The sequence below is a fragment of the Genypterus blacodes genome, unplaced genomic scaffold (assembly GCF_046128005.1).
Source record: "Genypterus blacodes isolate CSIRO-AG114 ecotype Tasmania unplaced genomic scaffold, CSIRO-AGI_Gbla_v1 ptg000222l_1, whole genome shotgun sequence".
NCBI classification, from domain to species: Eukaryota; Metazoa; Chordata; class Actinopteri; order Ophidiiformes; family Ophidiidae; genus Genypterus; species Genypterus blacodes.
In genome coordinates, this window is record NW_027467021.1 from 138,462 (window position 1) to 156,491 (window position 18,030).

General features: G+C 45.7%; 3 protein-coding genes across 3 annotated transcripts; 1 reads left to right on the forward strand and 2 right to left on the reverse strand.

The window, feature by feature from the left end:
• Positions 1-4,846: 4,846 nt before the first annotated feature.
• tmem18 (transmembrane protein 18) lies at positions 4,847-6,544 on the reverse strand. The gene is made up of 5 exons (XM_076170527.1): positions 6,367-6,544; positions 6,111-6,228; positions 5,936-5,990; positions 5,754-5,847; positions 4,847-5,657 (listed from the first exon to the last, which is right to left on the reverse strand). The coding sequence occupies exons 1-5, from the start codon at positions 6,457-6,459 to the stop codon at positions 5,559-5,561; spliced, it is 459 nt and encodes a 152-aa protein (XP_076026642.1). The 5' UTR covers positions 6,460-6,544; the 3' UTR covers positions 4,847-5,558.
• An 848-nt stretch (positions 6,545-7,392) lies between these two features.
• On the forward strand, positions 7,393-9,554 carry LOC143016275 (required for drug-induced death protein 1-like). Its single transcript, XM_076170528.1, has 2 exons — positions 7,393-7,758; positions 8,686-9,554. Exons 1-2 carry the CDS (start codon positions 7,495-7,497, stop codon positions 8,821-8,823), a joined length of 402 nt encoding a protein of 133 aa, XP_076026643.1. The 5' UTR covers positions 7,393-7,494; the 3' UTR covers positions 8,824-9,554.
• Positions 9,555-10,641: 1,087 nt separating this feature from the next.
• LOC143016279 (structural maintenance of chromosomes protein 6) lies at positions 10,642-17,661 on the reverse strand. The gene is made up of 27 exons (XM_076170534.1): positions 17,564-17,661; positions 17,080-17,208; positions 16,832-16,967; positions 16,624-16,729; positions 16,298-16,434; positions 16,144-16,205; positions 15,970-16,050; positions 15,785-15,886; positions 15,566-15,685; positions 15,294-15,392; positions 15,047-15,193; positions 14,864-14,952; positions 14,609-14,773; positions 14,320-14,498; positions 14,040-14,241; positions 13,783-13,897; positions 13,496-13,656; positions 13,183-13,318; positions 13,018-13,098; positions 12,704-12,874; positions 12,473-12,610; positions 12,241-12,386; positions 12,016-12,141; positions 11,777-11,882; positions 11,539-11,691; positions 11,356-11,453; positions 10,642-11,265 (listed from the first exon to the last, which is right to left on the reverse strand). The coding sequence occupies exons 2-27, from the start codon at positions 17,197-17,199 to the stop codon at positions 11,175-11,177; spliced, it is 3,267 nt and encodes a 1,088-aa protein (XP_076026649.1). The 5' UTR covers positions 17,200-17,208; positions 17,564-17,661; the 3' UTR covers positions 10,642-11,174.
• Between the last annotated feature and the right edge of the window lie 369 nt (positions 17,662-18,030).

Below are 18,030 nucleotides of genomic sequence, written 5' to 3' on the forward strand. Positions count from 1 at the left end.
CTCTCTCTTTTTTAAAAACGAGTAAACTCAACACGGTGCACTAATGGGACTGAGAGATGAAGGCACCCTAAGGTGACTGAAGGGAAACCACTGGCCTCACGTGGCTTCACACAGCAGCATCACGTGTCCGTGTTCCATCCCGTGTTGTGTTGCCGTGTTGCTCTGTGGATGTGTTGTTGCAAATTACGCTGAAGAAATATATATATAAAGACTTTGCATTGATCGCTGGAGTGTCCTTATTGTTCCACATTCCACATTCCTGGACTTCTTACGTCTCTCCGCATCTAATTCAACCGCTTAGGCCACGCCCATTTCCACAGTTCCAGTTTCCAGTTCAATCTTAGTTGTTTTTAGTTTTTTATTCTCATGAGCGTCATGATTGGCTGCCAAAGTAAAGTGGGCGTGGCTTATGGGGCTCTTTCTCATCAATGAATCAGCAATCAGTCATTAGAAACCAAATCTGATGGAACAGCAGTGACCAGATGGTGGCGCTGTAACAACAACAACAGCTTCATTTTGTCTCTAACTTTGTTTTCTGGTTTGTATTTCAGCAGCAGAGTCCGAACCGGAGCGATGGATCAGGGCCAAGGAGCGATACCAGAACCACCTGGACCCTCAGCACCTCTCAAATAATAAAGTTCCATTTCCCAAACGTCCAGGAAGCTCCTTCACATCAGGTTTGTTTCCTTGTAAAGCGCTGCCTCCTTCATCCAGGATGGAAGCTATAAGTCAGGCCGAGCGAGCGAGCGAGCATCAAAGGGAGGCCTGAGTGAGCCGTCTGCACTGCAGAGCCGGTGGGAGCCGGAGTGTTTGATTGTTTAATAAGCCGTGAATAAAGCCCCGTGGCTGTGTGTGTTAGCGTCCTGATGAGGAGTAATGAGATCAGGACTGTAATGTTTCACCTAAATGAACTTCTCCACATTAGAGGCCTGGACGCTTCACGTTCATGAAAGGAGCCCAGTTTACTTTGCTTCATCGTCTGTGTGTGTGTTTGTAATCCAGCTCTTCTAACATTATCTCTGTCTGCAGCCGCGTCTTTAAACCATGTGTCAGGGTTTGGCTGTGATTTCCTTTAAAGTGGAGTTCTGGAGGAGATAAAGTAAACTTTCTAATGGAATTTACAATCAGACCAAATCATTCTATTCAACAAGTGCAGCACCGTCACACTCACACAGTCCACAGACATGGACGCTCCCGTTAATGTGAACCAACAACCATCTGTGTCCGCTCCACTGGGGTTTCTTGGTTGATCTGCAATCGTGCTGTGTGAGCGTATGAGCTTAGCGGCGGATTAAATAACAGTCAGATTAACGATTCAAAGGTCAGAGTCATGCAAATCCAGAGGCTTAGGCAATCCAAATGCTCTTCTCTGTCACTCATGGTGCCTATCAAGCTGTGCACGCCGCTCCCATTGACCCAAGAGACGAGAGAAGATTAGGACATGAGAACATTAGGTCAGACGTGCGGCACAAGTAGCTCCAGTTATGAACGCAGCCGCAGAGATGCACAGGAAACCCATCGGCTCGTCGGCCCGGCGCCCCAGCCAGCCAGTCGTGTGCTATACGGTCCTGTAGCCGTTCATACGCTGACTACAGATGAGAGCGCTGTGGACGGAAGCCAGACACATGCTGACCACATTGCTGCCGCAGAATAACAGATAAATAACCGCAGATGTGTTGAAAGAGGAGAGAGAGAGAGAGAGAGAGAGAGAGAGAGAGAGGGAGAGAGAGAGAGAGAGAGAGAGAACATGAAAGTGAGGGGAGGCTCTGAGGCTGTGGTTGAAAGATGTTATCAGATATCCAGAGGGAGGGGAGAGTTCCCAGGTTGGACTGAAGCGCTCCGTCCTGATTGAAGCCATCATTGCGTCAGGCGGTGCAGGTGTGAAGGGAAGAGGCCGTCCCACAAAAACACCAAGGGAAAGAACGAATATGATGCAGTGAAGTTCTTAAGTTCATAAACAAGTGACAGAGTATAAACAGAAAAACATTTTAAAACACCAATATATCAACAGAAACAAACAAGCAATAGCCCAGACTGTCCACTGAGTGGCGCTGTGGCAGTTTCTGAAGGGATAGCAAAGGGGAATAGATACTGTCCTCACCCAGAGGCTACAGCAGAGTAACAAGCGGCCTTTAGTTTGAGTTTAAGTGCTGAACAATCGTGTCTGTGAATGTCCCGGGATTTATTACTGCAAAAAGGATGTATTATATGCAATGCTGACTGGCAGAATGAGCTCTATAGAAGAGGAAATATGCGCTCAGTGTAAAAGTACTACTTTTCCCTCAGGGGTTAAGTGTTTAAGTACAGGTTCATATGTGTGTGTGTGTGTGTGTGTGTGTGTGTGTGTGTGTGTGTGTGTGTGATTCATTCCTTCGGTGGCCCCGGCTCAGAGCCAGAGCCCGGTGGTTACAGATCTGTTTACTCTTGTAGGCTGGCAGGAACACGAGATTTCCTCTGTGTGCTCTGTGGCGGCTCAACCTGCAAACAACGCGGCCGGCAGTGGTCCCTCGCCCACTCCGGTTACACCCCCCACCCCCACACACACACCACCCCCACCCCCACCCCTGAGTTCGGGATGAGGGCGACATGCATGCAAAGGGTTCCTGCAGCACACACACACACACACACATACAGGTGTGTGTGTGTGGCACAGATACGTCAGTGCCACGCGCAGGCTGGACCTCAGGCACACGGTGAGAACGCCACAGGAATGTAGGATCTTATGGATCATTTGCAGGTTTGACTGATCACATTTCTGGTCCGGTCCCACACAGAGGGAGGCCTTGTTCTGAGGGGGCCAACAGGACCGGACCCAAACCAAATCCTCTACTCTTTAAATCAATGGAGCGCTAGCAAAGCTTCCAAGAAACTGTGGGGATTGTAGGGGATTTGTTCTTTACTTATCTGATACGACTCTCTGGTTTGGCCGACTTACAAAGGGTTTGAATATCACTTCTATCTGCGCTCATGCTTAATAAATCATTTATCAAAGCTCTAATGATTATAATAAAACATTTATAGGACCAACGTTTGGGGTTGCCAGATCGTGAAGAATTCCTGCGACTGGTTTATGACCCGATGCTCTTTCAAGTGAAACACCCGTGAACTTTAACAAAAGGCTAATGGAGATAATGGGGTTCCTGCTTTATAACAAGGCATCAAGTCTGCAGACATTAGTGTGGATAAATCTTTAATAAGGGGTTTGTGAGGACATAAGAGGGGATTCTCAACACCCTGGCAACCCAATCAATCATATCAATCGACTATTAATGGCATTTGAAGCATAAATAAAGGCGTTGTTTATCATTAGCTACTGGTGGCTGATCTACTGCAGGCCTGACCTGATGGTGAGACCGAGCAGCTGAAGGTCTTACGAGTCTGCATTCATTTGCGGCGACTGTTAAAAGTAAAAGGATCTCTTATTTTATGTCTAACATTAAAGTGCCCTTCACTGCTTCATATTTTTCATTATCCTTATTGTTTTTAGCGAGCCAGATCAAAAAAGCAATCAATAACAAAGCCGGAGCTGGACATCAATCTCCTCAGAGGGTCTGACAAAGTGAAATTCTTTGGATGAAGGAGCCTCTAAACTTTTACTTGTTTGCCCGTGTCCAGTGGGAGTCTTAAATTTCTCTCTCTCTCTCTCTCTCTCTCTCTCTCTCTCTCTCTCTCTCTCTCTCTCTCTCTCTCTCTTTCTCTCTCTCTCTCTCACTCTGTTGATAATATAATCAAAAGAGCAGCCAACACAATACATTTGGACATGAGAGGGGCCTGCAGATCCAGTAGTACTGAGGCGGCAGACAGCCAGCCATAACAACATCAAACAGCCCCTAGCCTCCAGCGTTTACACAGAGCCAAGGCCCCGGACCGAAAAAATATGATCGCTCGCTCCTTTTAAGATAAGAATGCAGACAAGGTCGGAGGGGTTTTTTTTATGAGCAATATATACAGGTATGGAGAGGCTGCAGAGGCTGGATCCTGGTAAAACAACAGAGAGGAAGAGGCTTTTTAGATCAAAGGAGGTTTCTTACCACTTTGTCATTAAAATGTAGGACATTGAGGGGAAATTATGAAAGAGAGGAGGGAGCATAGGAAGAGATGTTGTCTGACTCTGTGCACTTTTGGATCTCACACCTCATCCACGGTTCATGTTCTCAAAGCAAAGCAGGCGTTTGAGAAATTGACATAGAGCGCCTCCTGCTGGTCACCGTGATGGACTGCATGTCTGAGGGGGGAGCTGGCATTCCAATATTCTGCTTGTTAATATGTGGACATGCTGATGATGACGATCTTCTATTCAACAGGTGCATGTGTGGTGTAGGCCTCCTGGAAAAGTCACACATTCCTGATTTCCTGATCCTGATTCCGAGGATCCCACAGCCTCCATCAGTGGCTGAAGCATTGTGTGAGTAAAGCTGTGGTTGTAAACTTTGTAAACATTGCTTCATATTGCTTCAAAAATTTCGGTTAACTTTCAAAAACACCTCAGGCAAAAAATTTGAAGAACGGTGAGTTTGGCTTTGAGACCTTTGACCCTTGACCTTTTCTACCAGCCGGCTCACAGCCAGCCCACCTCCAAGCCTCCATCTAAATAAACTCACTGATTGAGGATGGTGAAATTCTAAACATCTTAAATAGTTTGAATTCCATTGAGATTACAATGGCGCGCTTTCATTTACGAGAGGATCATCAGCAAAGACAGAAGAAGAGGCTGTTTGACCCAGCAGGTTTGTGTAAGGCTCCCAGCAACCACCAGAGGGCACTGCATCCTTAATTTGACACAAACTGCTGCTGTATAAACCTGTGTGTGGGATCATTAAAAGATAATTAAAAGATTGCAAGCATATTGGAAAATGTAGTTTTTAATACGGTTCAGTATTCAGAGCAGACTACAGCCCACAGGAAGATTACGGTAAAGTCCTCAACCTATATGCTATGCTATGGAATATGTATGAAATGTACAAAAATACATCTAAAAGAAAAGATGTAACTTTTTTTCCCCAGATCATTTTTCTCTTCCCTTTGATTCCATTCTAGACTTTAAGGCCTTTGTCTCATTATTCTATAGACAAAACAAAGTCTGTCTCCTTGCTAAAGTGTTTATAAAACCAGAGATTCCAATATGTAACTCTTTATAATACCAATTAGATGCAAGTTTGATAGAGCAGTGATGTTGTACTGCTTTATGTTGCCTCATCTAAATCTTTACAAAAAATCATCTCACAGTGCCAAAAAAATAAATAATAAAAACCCTGGACTATGCTGCCCCCCTGTGATTGAAACATGGAATTACATTCTTATGCCTTTCATCAAACAGAAGTCATCTCTCTCTGTGTGAAGCTTTAAAATGGCAATAAATACAAAACAGTGAACTTTCTTTGGTCCTCATAAATCTCTTCATCTCTTCTCCAGGACATCCAGCACCGACTGATCACCGCCTCCAACACACAATCCTTTGAAACGTTGAATTGAAGCATCAGTCATCAGAGGGAATCTTCTCTCTGGACACAGAAGAGACATCCCAGTTCCTCACAGTCGCTGTTTGAAAGAGAGACTCCTCAGTCTGTCTTTGTTGTTTTCTCTCTGCGGAGCTTTCTCTTCAGCTGCAGCGTCTTCAGTTCAGTCATGGTGGAGAAGGTCCTGTAAACCCACACCACCTAGGGAAATGGACGACACACACACACACACGTGTAAACCAGGCGAGGTGCCATCACATCGTTCCACTCGAGGTAAGATCTATTTTTAACCCTTACCACAATGATGATTGTGTTGATCAGAAGAGGAATGGAGTAGACCAAAGATATGAACATGCCCTTGGAATCAAAGTACTGGAACTTAGAGAAGGACCTGGAAGAGATTCATCGGCATTTGTTAGGGGTAGAACTTCTCCTCCAGCTGCTTACATCTGACTGAAGACGCCATTAAAGGGTCTTACCTCCAGTTAATGGCTGCCAGCTCGTTTAGATACTCAGCAGTGTAAACCAGGCCAACTGAGGAGAGACAGAACATCAGTGAGGACATTCAAACAGGAAGTGCAACAGGATCACTCGCATAGTTTGTTAGTAGTAGTAAAGAATACGTCACTGCTGCAGTAAGACGCGTTCACTGACCCATGATGAGGAAGTGACAGATCTGCGCTCTGTAGTATCTACAAGTCACCACAGTCACACACAAACACACAGCGTGGAACAACAGCAGCCCGACAATCCACGGCTCTGACCACTGCACCTACACACAGAGGAGGACACAACAACACACATCTAACTTCATCCAAATCCACCCGAGAGCGACTGGCTGCCCGCTGAGCTTTGGTAGCTACAGTTAGCTCGCTTGCTGTCAAATAACACGGGTAAACATTTGACTTACAGACATGAGAAACGTCCATATCGATGTAATTCTTAAATTGCTGAAGCCATCGATGGGGATGGAGGTGATATTCTGTGCTTTCTGATCCGCCATCTTTAAAAAACACAACCTAAAGTAGCTGCTACAGTTAGCCTAGCTGTTTGACAAGAATGCGGAAATCGAACAGCAGCGTCAACGATGTTCTCGTATAATCACGCGTGACTTCACGTGAGACTTGTTTATTTACGGCCAACACAAGTAGTTTCATATTATTATAAAGTCACATCGAATTTTAATAGAAAGATTGAAGCTTAAATATAAAACAAAATTATTACATTATTATAATATATAAATAATAAATATCTGATCACTGATGTTCCTTCTCGTATTTTGTTTCTTATACTTCTGAGCCTTTTTCTCTTTATCTCTCACTATCTTAAATACGACTGCATACTAAATAACTGTGCTGTAAACTGCGAAGAGCTCTTGCCACACCGGCTAATACACATCAACTTAGATGACACTTGAAGTGTGTTACTCTGAGTTACACCTTATCAAAAGACTGTACTACTGACCCGTACATCACAGCTCACCAAGACGACTCCGGGTGTAAAGTCCTGCTATCAAACAGTGAACAACAGAAGATAGAGAGGGGAGGTGGAGAACTTTCTGCAGGCCTTCTAAGGACTCAGGGTTAGGGTGGGATAGTTCCTCCTGTCAGCAATATAAATCAGTGTTTTACATTCTAAGTTCAGTGTAATTGTTAGGATCTCACAGCAGGTTTCATCTGAGGGACAGAGCTAATGTTCATATCTGTTCATAGCTTGTTGGATGAAGTCAGTTCTTACTTGATAGATAAGAGATATTCACTTATATTAACTGTCTAATAAGTTTGAAAAAGTGGCCCAATGTGGTAATGGAGCAAAAAATAAAACGTAATTCCCTATCTGATCCACTAGGGGCCATAAACATAAACATATTAATAATGTCTGTGTGGAGTTGCACCTTTAAGGGAACTGTGCCAAACCCACTGCCAAGCAGGAGTCCACTGGAACGCACAACCTGCACATTACACTTGTTGACAACACAGCTGAGCTCTGCAGAGTGGCCCCTTCTGCATCCATCCAACAATCCAACAGCCGCAAAACCATGAAGCCCAAGTCTTTCCCATCCAGGCTTTTTTACAGAAACACACCGACGCCAGACGAGACCGGGAGATCAAAGTTCCAGCAGCATGTGGACAGTGTGGATCAGCAGGAGGAGGGCAGCGCCGCACACAGTGGGAAGAGCCACAGAGACGTTCATTTTGCTTTCCTGCCCGAGAGGTATGAGCCGCTGATGGAAGAGGCAGAAGTCAGTGCAAAGGAGGAGAAGAAGAAAAGGAAGAAGGAGAAGTACAAAAAAGTCAAGAAGGTTAGTTGTTGAGATGTAAGACAGTATTGATACAAATCTGCAAATGTACTGTAGAACTTTGTTAAATGATGAAACTTTATGAACTTTGTGAACCTTTTTTTGTCTTGCAGTCTGAGTCTGGGTAAGTGTTTACAATATGGCCTCAATCAGCCTCATTCAAATGATTCCTAACTGGAAAACGTGCAGATTTGTGACTGCACACAGAATCTCTGTGATCTGGGTGACGGGTGATTTCTTTTGATCAACTTTATTTAAGAAACCAGGAAGAATAAAGCAGAATTTCTTCGTATCAGTCTGCTGTGCCCTCATAAACCTATAAATACATGTTTGAGTGTGAAACGCCTCTGTTGTGCAGAAGCTTATCTTAGGAACAATAAAGCAAATCTGTGGCACTGCTGCTACTGACATTTGTAACAGATTCTTGTCGATTCTTGTATTTGTCAAGCTATGAACGTATCTGTTCAAGATTTTCTCCCTTTATTTTTCCATAAACTTCCGACTTCCTGTGTCCGCTTCATCTGGTCAGCCCTTTCCTGATCAGCGCCAGGAGACCATTGTCTGCCTTTGTTATATGAACATTTCAGGGCTATAAACAGAGTGAGCCTCTCCCCTGCAGAGTGAGACATTGTTCTAAAGCTCCACACGGCTTTTCTGTCCCGTGTCCCCTTCTGTCTTTCCTCCTTATCGCCTCATTCCGTCTCAAATCACGTCTCTGAGAAAGCTCAGGTGATCGTTCACGGGTGTAATGGTGGAGTTTGATCAGTTGACTGAGTTTGACCTTGACCCACATCTTTCCATTTTGATTATTAGATGAGGAAACCATCAGAATGTGGAAAATTCCACTGTGTCCTGTCAATGTTTAACTTAACAGAATAATAACAGAATAAATGATTGATCTGACCCTGATCTGGTTTGTTTGTGTTGCAGAATGTTGGCAAGGCACTGCGCTCCAGCTGGAAGTATCTGATGCTTGGTCTGTACAATTTCTCCATGAGCTACACAACTCCCATCGCAATGGCTGCTACATTTGTCCCTGACTTTCACCCGAGCAGGAACAGAGATTGAGCAACAATGTTAATCATGTTTGTGTCAAATGTATTCAGATAACAGATCAAATTTCATGTGAAAGGGTTGATTTGAAAATGGAATCTACACTGTATCCTATCTGTTGAAGAAGGATACACAGTTCTGGAATGTTGAAGAACCGGAGGTGGAAAGTCACTTTGAGCATTTACACAAGTACAGCGCTTTAGTTCAGCCTTGAGGTACTTGTAATTGTAACCATCTGTATTTCTGAGACTCGTATTCCACTAATATCTTTGCTTCTGTCCTACTTTCCTCCTTTCCTTCCTCCCTTCTTCAGTCCTGCTTTCTCTCCCACATTCTTTTCCTCTTTTATCTCTGCTACGTTCCTTTCCTCTCCCTCTTTGCTTCCCTGACGCAGTGCCTTTCTTAAAGAAATCCAGCTGGTGTTTGTATAATTGTGATGAGAAAGTGATGACTATAGCAGGACAGGAGGAACCTGAAGGGAAATGGTAGGGAAAAGCAAAGAGACAGGCGGGGAAAGATGTGACAAGGAAGTGAGTACAGGTGAAAAGAGTAGATGGTAAAGGCTGAGAGCGTGAATAGATATGTTTCCGATCGACAGAAATACTCAGTGATAGACAGAAACACTGAGAAATGTACATACGCTGTTTTTTCTGTGTTTACCTTAGAGAGCTTGATCAATGGTTCCAAAAATATTTGTAAAGTAGAATGTAATATGATGTTAATAAAATGAACAAACACTTTCCATCTTCACCTGTCAGTGCTGGATTTTATTTTATTCTATTTCATTCTGTATCTATTGCCATTTTAAAGTCAACACAACCCCGTGACAGATTGATTTTCTGTGGCCTGAGAATGTAATTTTCGTTTACGACCACAAGATGGCAGCATAAACAGAGTTACATGTTGGACTATCTAAACGCGCTGTAGTGTCTCTGTGGTTAGTATTGATATAGTTTAACAGTGATTGGTCACTTTGCGGACGCTAGTTTGTGGGTAACGAGGCGGTCGTTGTGGTCCGCTTCTTGGTGGGGTTTCCCTGTGGTGACGTCAGGGGATTCCCTTTGTTCGTCTCAGCTCACCTGAAGCGAGTGAGCGCATTTGGAAAAGTTTGTTTGACCTCGTGGTTTGTAGTTTGGTCGGGTCGAGAGTCGTATAGAAGGTAAGTGTGTGAACAGCGTTACTCCTTTGGGTTTATTCGTTTTGTTTTGCTTGTACTGTTGGGGTGAACGTGGTAAATAGTGTTTGTTAGGGAACACAAGCAAAAAAAAGCCACAACCTCTGAGAACTGGAAAAGCCAGAGAACCCATGAGGTAAAGCTTTTTAACTACCATGAGTAGTGATAGTAGCAGTTTGTGTCTGACATCATGAAATCCCAGAGCATCACTTGCATCATCTTACCCCAGTAATTTGGTTAGTTGTCATATTATAAATCAGTAAAATTCCTCAAATACCAATAATGAAGGCTTAACTGTCAAAGTTTGGTCATTTCTCAATTAGAATGTGGAATTCTTCACCAAGTAATAAGTGCAATGCAAACTTCCAATTCACCTTCAAAAACTGTTCTGTGGCTGAGTACTGGCCTCTCAGGCAGGTATGCAGTTAAGCTGTGTGTGTGTGTGTGTGTGTGTGTGTAAATGTTTGAGCTTGAACTCGTTTTGTTTGGTTGCATCAGCTTGACTTATTTTCTCATGCAGACTCTTTAAAAGCATCACAGCACCCACAGCCGCCAATAAACAAGGAGACTGGACTGAAATTACATGTTCTTTCTTTCTTTGTTTGTTTAATGACAGCAGCATCAATTACATCAATTAACATTTTGTCACTTTTCCAAACACATTTGACAGTTGATATAAATGAATCTCTTAAAAAAAACAAAACAACCTTACTACTAAACCCTGACTTCCTCCCTATGAGACCCGTATACGATCCTTTAAATGACTCTAATGGGGTGTGTGTGTGTGTGTGTGTGTGTGTGTGTGTGTGTGTGTGTGTGTGTGTGTGTGTGTGTGTGTGTGTGTGTGTGTGTGTGTGTGTGTGTGTGTGTGTGTGTGTGTGTGTGTGTGTGTGTTTGTGTGTGTGTGTGTGAAGTGTCATGGTCAAGATGAATGCGGACAATGACACTGAACTCAGAATGTAAACCGATGATGTAGAGCGCTGACAGGAGGAACAGCTTAAGGCCACTTTATGGGTTAAGAATCCACAGAGCAAAACAGGAAATAGCCCTGTGCCCTCCTCCTCCTCCTCCTCCTCCTCCTCCTCCATGTTCTGGTCCACTGCAGGACTGGACACCATGAGAGGTCTTGGTGATCTGTGATGTTCTGACTCTGGACCAGGCTGTGAGACTGAGCTGTGTTGTTTTCATCGCCTCACTGGACGGATGTTTGCTCCTCTTCCTCTATAGCAGATTGTGGAACATCGAGGCGCAGGATACTGATGAGGTCGCTCTCAGGAAGAGAGCTGGGGGGGAAAAGGGTTAATGAAGTGGACTAGAGACGGGGACAATGATGGTGGGAGACATTCATGTTTTAACCCTTTATAAACCATTACCTCATGCTCTGTGGGGTGAGGAAGATGAACTGTCTGTTGATCTGGCTGGCTGCCACCTTCAGCATCATGTCCATAGAGATCCTCCTGTTCACCATGTCCTAAAGCAACCACAGTGTCTTCACACACACGAGTCTCAACACACTCCCAGGTCATGCAAAGTGGATTGTTGTGTTGCCTTATTACCATGAAAACATCAAACTCGTCCAGGGCTCGGAACGGCGCCTCAGTGATGGCCCAGAGCGAGAGGACGAAGGAGATGGTGGAGAAGGAGCGCTCGCCTCCTGACAGGGAGCGCATGTCCCCCAGCTCGCCCTTCTTCCCCTGGCCCGGCATCACCTGCAGACGAGGCATCGGCGTCAAGTTTTCGGTTGAATAATTCTGCTGTGAAGTTGTGAGTGACTGATGAATCAAATGTTCTTACAGCGATGGAAAGTGTCTCCTTCTTGTGGTCGAAGCTCATACTGCCAGTGTAGCCTCTCTGAGCCAGCATGCAGTCAAAGTAGTATTTACACCGGGCTGAGAGGAACCTGAGGGAGAGAGAGAGAGAGAGAGAGAAGGAGAGGGAGAGAGAGAAGACGGGTCAGAGGGATAAGTAGAGTAGTTTGTGTCAATGTGAGTATTTGAGTTTGACAGTGGTTCAGCTTGTTGGGAGCTCTTTACCTCCTGAGCTCAGCGTAAGCCTTCAGTCTGCGGCTCATAACGCTGTCCAGGCTCTTGATGAAGTTGTTGAGGTTCTTCATTTGCTGTGCCATGTTCTTGTAGTTCTCCATGGCCTTGTAGTATTGTCTAGACAGGGGGGAAGAGCAGGACGAGATCACATTCCTTTCCTTTCCATGGTTATAATACTAAACACCGTGCTGTATTACAGGAGTTGAAGCTGCGTACCTCACGACTTCTTCCCGGTCTACATGTTGGTCCCTCTGCGTGGAGATCTTGATCTTGAGGCGGCTGATCTCGCTGTCCAGACTCCGAGCCGTCCGTCGCACTTCCATGCGCTCCGAACAGATTTCTTCGGCCTTGGCTGTAGACGTCTGGACCGGAGAAGGAGAAGGATTGTCACGCAACTCCTACAAGGACACCAGTGAACACAGATCCTCTCTCCGGTCTCCACTCTCACCTGAACGTCCTGCTCCTTGGTCTCCAGGCTGGACTCCAGACTCTGGATGTTGCTGAGATGAGCCTTACGTTTCTCATCATAATGTTTCCTGTGGTGTTTACATTTCGTCACCTCTTGTTCAGTTTTACTCAGCTCCTCCTGGGTGGAAACAACGAGCGAGCAGCAGGGGTGAGACATGAGAACAACATGGAGGAGATCAATCCAGTCTCTATCCAGTGACCAGCTTGGTACCTTAATTAGGTCTGCCTCCTCTGCGATGCTGCTGATCTGCTCCTTGTGCTGCTTGTACTCCTGCTCTCCCTCCTCGTAGGAGAGCTTGAGCTGGGCCATCTGAGTCCGTGCGTCCTCGTACTCGGCACGTTTGGAACCCATCTTAGACACGATCTCCTGTAGATCCTCTTCCTGTGGGGGAGAGGAAACAGCAGAGAGTCAGAAGAAGGATCTGTGCAGGCTTGTGTCAGACATACTAAACACATTCTTGATGCATGTTTGTTCCATCTAGGATCCACAGAGATCAAAGCTGTGTTGAGGGTTTGTGTACCGACCAGAGGCTGAAGGTCTTCAGACTGAGGCTCCTCCACGTTCTGCAGGTCTGTGAGCTCCAGCTGGAGCTTGGTGGCTTTATCCTTCAACAAAGACACACTCATCAGTCAGAAAGTCATTTGGGGGCTTTAGTTTGGTGAACGTTTGTTTGTGAGACTCAAGTTTACTTTGGAAGTCTTCTGCTCTGTGTAGGCTCGGCTCAGCAGGCTGTCATTTAGCTTCTTGTCTTCATCCACCTTCTTCATCTGCTGCTGGAAATGAGTGTGCTGAGCCATTAGGTTGTCAATCTCCCTCTGCAAATGTCTGATCAGTGGAGAGAGCAGAGGAGGGGAAGGAAGCAAAGAAAGGAGATAAAGTTAGAGAATAGGAGCACAGCATAGAGAGACTCCGCCCCCTTCTCTCAATGTGGCACTACCACAACTTTACACACACACACACACACACACACACACACACACACACACACACACACACACCTACCTGATCTCCTCCTCCAGGTCTCCAGAGAGGAAGTTGGCTCTGTGCTGTTCGGCGGAGTAGTTTCTGTTAGTGAAGACCTGATCCCCCTCCTTAGAGAAGGCCTGCACACAGTTCCTGGGAGGGTTCTTGCCCTGCATCACTCGCCGAGCCTCCGTAAAGTTCTGAGCAAGCAGAGATTTAAAAAGGCAAATGACAGCAAACGATAGATGAGCTCAACATGGAGCGGAGCACAGATCTTCATCGTTCTACAGATCTGATGTCAGTAGCACTTGGAGAGTCGTGGTTACCTTGATAAGCAGAATGCTCTCAATACCCCTTTGGTCAATCAGGCAGTTGGCCACAACCGGGTCCTCGATCTCTAGGGCCTGCAGCACTGAAGGGTAGTCAGGATCGTTCACTGCCCTGACAGACCGGAGGACACACGGCAGGGCTGGGATCAAAGGTCACAACTACACACTCACTCCCTGTACTGGCTGTGTTGCTACACTGCAACACTGTATTACAATATGACAGGTTCCTGTTACACCACACATGTTCCCCTCACCTTCTGCCCGTGTCGTGGATCTTTGGGAGGAAGTGGCTGGTGATGATGGTGGGCCGGCGGCCTTTAGCGAACACTCTGGCCATGAGGTTCTTCAGAACCTTCTCGTCCTCATAGTTATCACAAGTGAAGGCCTGCAGGTGGTTTTTGAGGCAGACTTCTATAGCGAGGGCGAGCTCTGGGTCCTTCAGACTGATACAGAAACCTGCAGGAGAGAGGGGAACGCAAGTTAGAAGTCCTCTGTCAAATACACAATCTGAGTGTTTGCACTGAGCCTTCTTACCCAGGGGTCCCCGGGGTCTGTGTCTGAACTGGCCCTTCCTGTGAGCTTCCTGTATGGCGTTGAGGAGTGCAGGCATGTGTTCTCCGAAGCGTCGCAGCCGGTTTGAGCGACTGCTCTCCATCATCTGCTGGTTCCTTCTTTTGGACTCGATGGAGCGCTGCAGCTTTTCTTGCTCTACCCTGTGAGTAAAGAAGTAGTTCAGTCTGTTTAGAGGCGACTCACTAAACATCCTGCTGAGGTCAACAGGAGGTCAGAACCTTTGCTCCCCAGTCAGTCCCAGTCTGCCCACCTCATCCTGTTGAGCTCATCCTTGACCCGGCTGGAGGCGTGCTGGAACTGGTCTATCTGCTGGCCCTGAGTCGAGACCTGATGGGTCAGATTCTCCAGCTCGGCTTGGATCTGCTCGATTCTCTCCGTCCTGGCCTGACTCTCTGCTCCTGTGGTCTGCTTAATGCTGTGGGACGATGCAAGCGAACGTTGAGAGTGAGGAGGAGAACACCGTGGATACGTAGAAGAAGAGACTACATGTGAGCGGCAGTGCTACCTCAGCTTCAGCTCGTTGATCCTTGTGGAGAGTTGTGCCTTGTCTTTGTCCAGGTCCCTCAGGTTGGCCTTGCACCTGTGGACACTGACCTGGATGGCACACATAAACACAGAGTCACAGTCAGGTCAGGTTGAACCCCAAGAAAACATTGAATCTGAGAAACAGGGCAGGATCACAGGAGACCTCGCTGGACTTGTGCAGGGCGTTGCGTCTCTGGGCCTCGGACTTCAGCTGAGCACTTTTGGGCTGGAGCTCCTGGACCTGCTGGGTGATGCCATCCAGACGCTCCTGGATGTGCTTGTACTTCTTCTCCGCCTCCTCAACCTTGGTCTGCATTATTACAAGAAGAAAGGTCAGGGGCTCAGAGGCTCATGGGGATGAAGATGATGGTGGTGTTTCATGGTGAATAGCTTCCACAGAAGATCCATACCTTCCATTCTTCCACCTTCTCGTCATATTTATCGGTTGAACATCTGTCAGACTGCAGTTTCTCTTGTAGTGGCAGCAGCTCGTTCTCCATCTCAGTGACCTGTCATGGTGTCCACACAAGGAGGGCTTCACTCATTAACACCTTCATCATTCAGCTGCTTTCAGTCACTTAGCCACACAGCACCAAAGAGGTCAGAAGAATGGGTTTTGATGCAACACATAAACAACAGACACTTTGATGTAGAGATGTCTGCATGTGGGCGATGATCTCACCAGAGCCCAGGCCATCTGCTTCTGCAGCTCCCCCAGTTTGGTTTGCATTTCATCTATGGACGCCAGGCTTTTGAAACACATATCTTTCTCCTGGAACGTCCTCTTCAAATCCTTCAAACACTGTAAACACACAGACACACATACACACACACACTTTATTAGATTTGATTTCAGCAGTGATGTAATAAGACACAAAGTAAACACCAGGCTCATTCTTACTTCGCCGTGTTGCTCCACTTTAGCTTCGGTGAGATGCTTGGTTGTTTTGATGTAAACAAAGTCCTCCCTCATCTGATCCAGCTGGGTGGCTTTCATAAAGAACTGGACAAGGAGACTCATTAGGACACATGCTGTAGGAGCCTTAGGAGGCGTAGGAACATACTGTAGAATCAAACTGAACAAACCTTATACTTGTCCTCCTCTCCTTTGGTGTGGAGGAAGTACTTGCTCATCTCTTGTGTGAGAACCGTCATAGGGTTATTGACCTTTAAAATAAATGACCACAGAAACTCACAACGGTCCATTTCTAAACAAACTAGTAAATACGGTGCCAAATCCAAAGCTTATTAAGTTCATACCTGAATATTAAAATTGTCCAGGATGCAAGTGAGCTCTTCCTTTTTGGTCGACACAATATGACCTAGAAGAAGAAGAAGAGAAACCACAGTAGTCACGGTAACCGGGTGATACAATGTGCGCTTTGTACAAGTCAAAGCTCTTCCATCTCTTTACCTGACTTGCTCCTCATTTTGTAGGTTCGAATCCCTTCTCGTGAGATCTTCTGGTCTATAGTGATGGTGGGACCGTAGACCTCAGGCTTATATGCGTCCCTTCCTTTGTTATAGAGGGTGATCGATACCTCCGCCGAGCTGAGAAAAGAAATAAGAACACATTAACAACACAATACAGAGAGTTAAGTGATGTCTGTTTGTCAATTTACCGTTAATGTCGATGGTAATTTGAAGAATAATCGAACAAAAGTCGTCTTGTTTTACATTTTAACAAAGGTCACAGGTCAGTGTGTACAGCTGAACCCTGTGTACAAGTAGAGACTTCACCTCTCTCCATCCTTCACGAAGCCTCTGAGGGACGATCCTCTGTTGGTGGCTTGTGCTGTCCCCCCTAACGCCACGATCAGAGCCGTCAGGATGGCACTTTTCCCAGCTGTCACAGAGAGATGGTGACACGTTAACGCCGTGTAATAAACTAAAGAAATGACGGGCGGGCTGACACAACACAACAGCGCCACACATCTATTATACTCACATCCGTTGTTGCCGACAACAAAGTTGATATTCGGACCAAAAGAGAACGGGCCGAGGAGAGAGTGGCACATGAAGTTCTTTAGGGAGATGCTTAGAACAATCCCGACATCAGTCCCGTTCCTGCAGGCGAGTTGAGCCTGAGCACAGATTATTGCGTTATACAACTTCACTCCAAGACACACACAATGATTGTAACCGCCATGCGACGCATTCTGCAAACAGGTAGCGTTATCATTTAAGTATAAACACCTCTGGAGGCCCGACGTTTTGCTCTTCCTGTTGTTGTTGTTCTTCTTCAGCCTCCTCCTCCACGGCTCTCACGCGTTTGTTTGGTTTCTCACTACCAGAGTTGCTTTTCCTCTTCGACATCTTCGCCAACTTCGACAGGAAACGAAAGTGCAAAAGCTTCGATGATACAAACACGCAATATAACTTCGATCTTTTTTTAGTAAATGGATCTTTTTTCGCGTTAATGTTTTACAGTCAAAATGTCAATACAAACACGATACAACAGCTTTAACATCAACATTGACGTAAGGCTAGTCGCATTAGCAATGAAACTAGATTAATGTAGCTAGGTCAACTAACGCCACCGGCTCCTACTGACGCAAACTAGCGTAGTTATTTTGATTTAAAACAGCATTCCTTCCACTTTGCAATCGATGATCGGTCATAAAGAGTTAATAAAGAGTTAATAAAAGGCAAAGAGAGGTAACAAGAAGTGTGTGTTTACCTGAAACAAGCCTGTGGACCTGACGCCACACAACACTGCATCATCCAGTTGGCGCCCAGTATTCACACGGATTCTCGCGAGATTATACGAGACAAACTATGACCTCATACGACTGCCGGACTGTTTATTTTTTTGACAGCTCCTTGGCACGTGACTATAAATCTTTCGGCCCATATTCCGGCTCCAGACACGCCCACTTTCACCGCCACTAGGTGCGTCTCATTGAGATGAAATCTGTCTCCACTCCGCGCTTGTGCAGTAAAGCGCACACTTCTGGTAAAATTGCTCCCTCAGTTCGCCGAAGTGTGGAGTCAGCGAGTCAACAAATTGGAACGCGGCCCTTGTCGACTTCTTCTGTGTATTTTAATGTTTTTAATTTGATTTGATTTTGACACACACACACATTAACTGTTTCTTCCATGTGGCCTTATACTAATTTTCAAATCACAAGACAGTGAAATGGTCAA

Bases quoted from the DNA above. Each gene is read 5' to 3' on its own strand.
- tmem18 (XM_076170527.1), bottom strand. From the start codon at position 6,459: ATGGCGGATCAGAAAGCACAGAATATCACCTCCATCCCCATCGATGGC. The intron at 5,991-6,110 runs GTCAGTGAACGC...GTCTCTCCTCAG, and splicing joins CTGTCACTTCCTCATCATGG to TTGGCCTGGTTTACACTGCT. The intron at 5,848-5,935 runs GTAAGACCCTTT...AATCTCTTCCAG, and splicing joins CTGGCAGCCATTAACTGGAG to GTCCTTCTCTAAGTTCCAGT.
- LOC143016275 (XM_076170528.1), top strand. From the start codon at position 7,495: ATGAAGCCCAAGTCTTTCCCATCCAGGCTTTTTTACAGAAACACACCG. The intron at 7,759-8,685 runs GTTAGTTGTTGA...TTTGTGTTGCAG, and splicing joins AGTACAAAAAAGTCAAGAAG to AATGTTGGCAAGGCACTGCG.
- LOC143016279 (XM_076170534.1), bottom strand. From the start codon at position 17,199: ATGTCGAAGAGGAAAAGCAACTCTGGTAGTGAGAAACCAAACAAACGC. The intron at 16,435-16,623 runs GTGAAGTCTCTA...TTCTTTTCTCAG, and splicing joins TTCGTGAAGGATGGAGAGAG to CTCGGCGGAGGTATCGATCA. The intron at 14,499-14,608 runs GTGGGCAGACTG...CTTTACTCACAG, and splicing joins GATGAGCTCAACAGGATGAG to GGTAGAGCAAGAAAAGCTGC.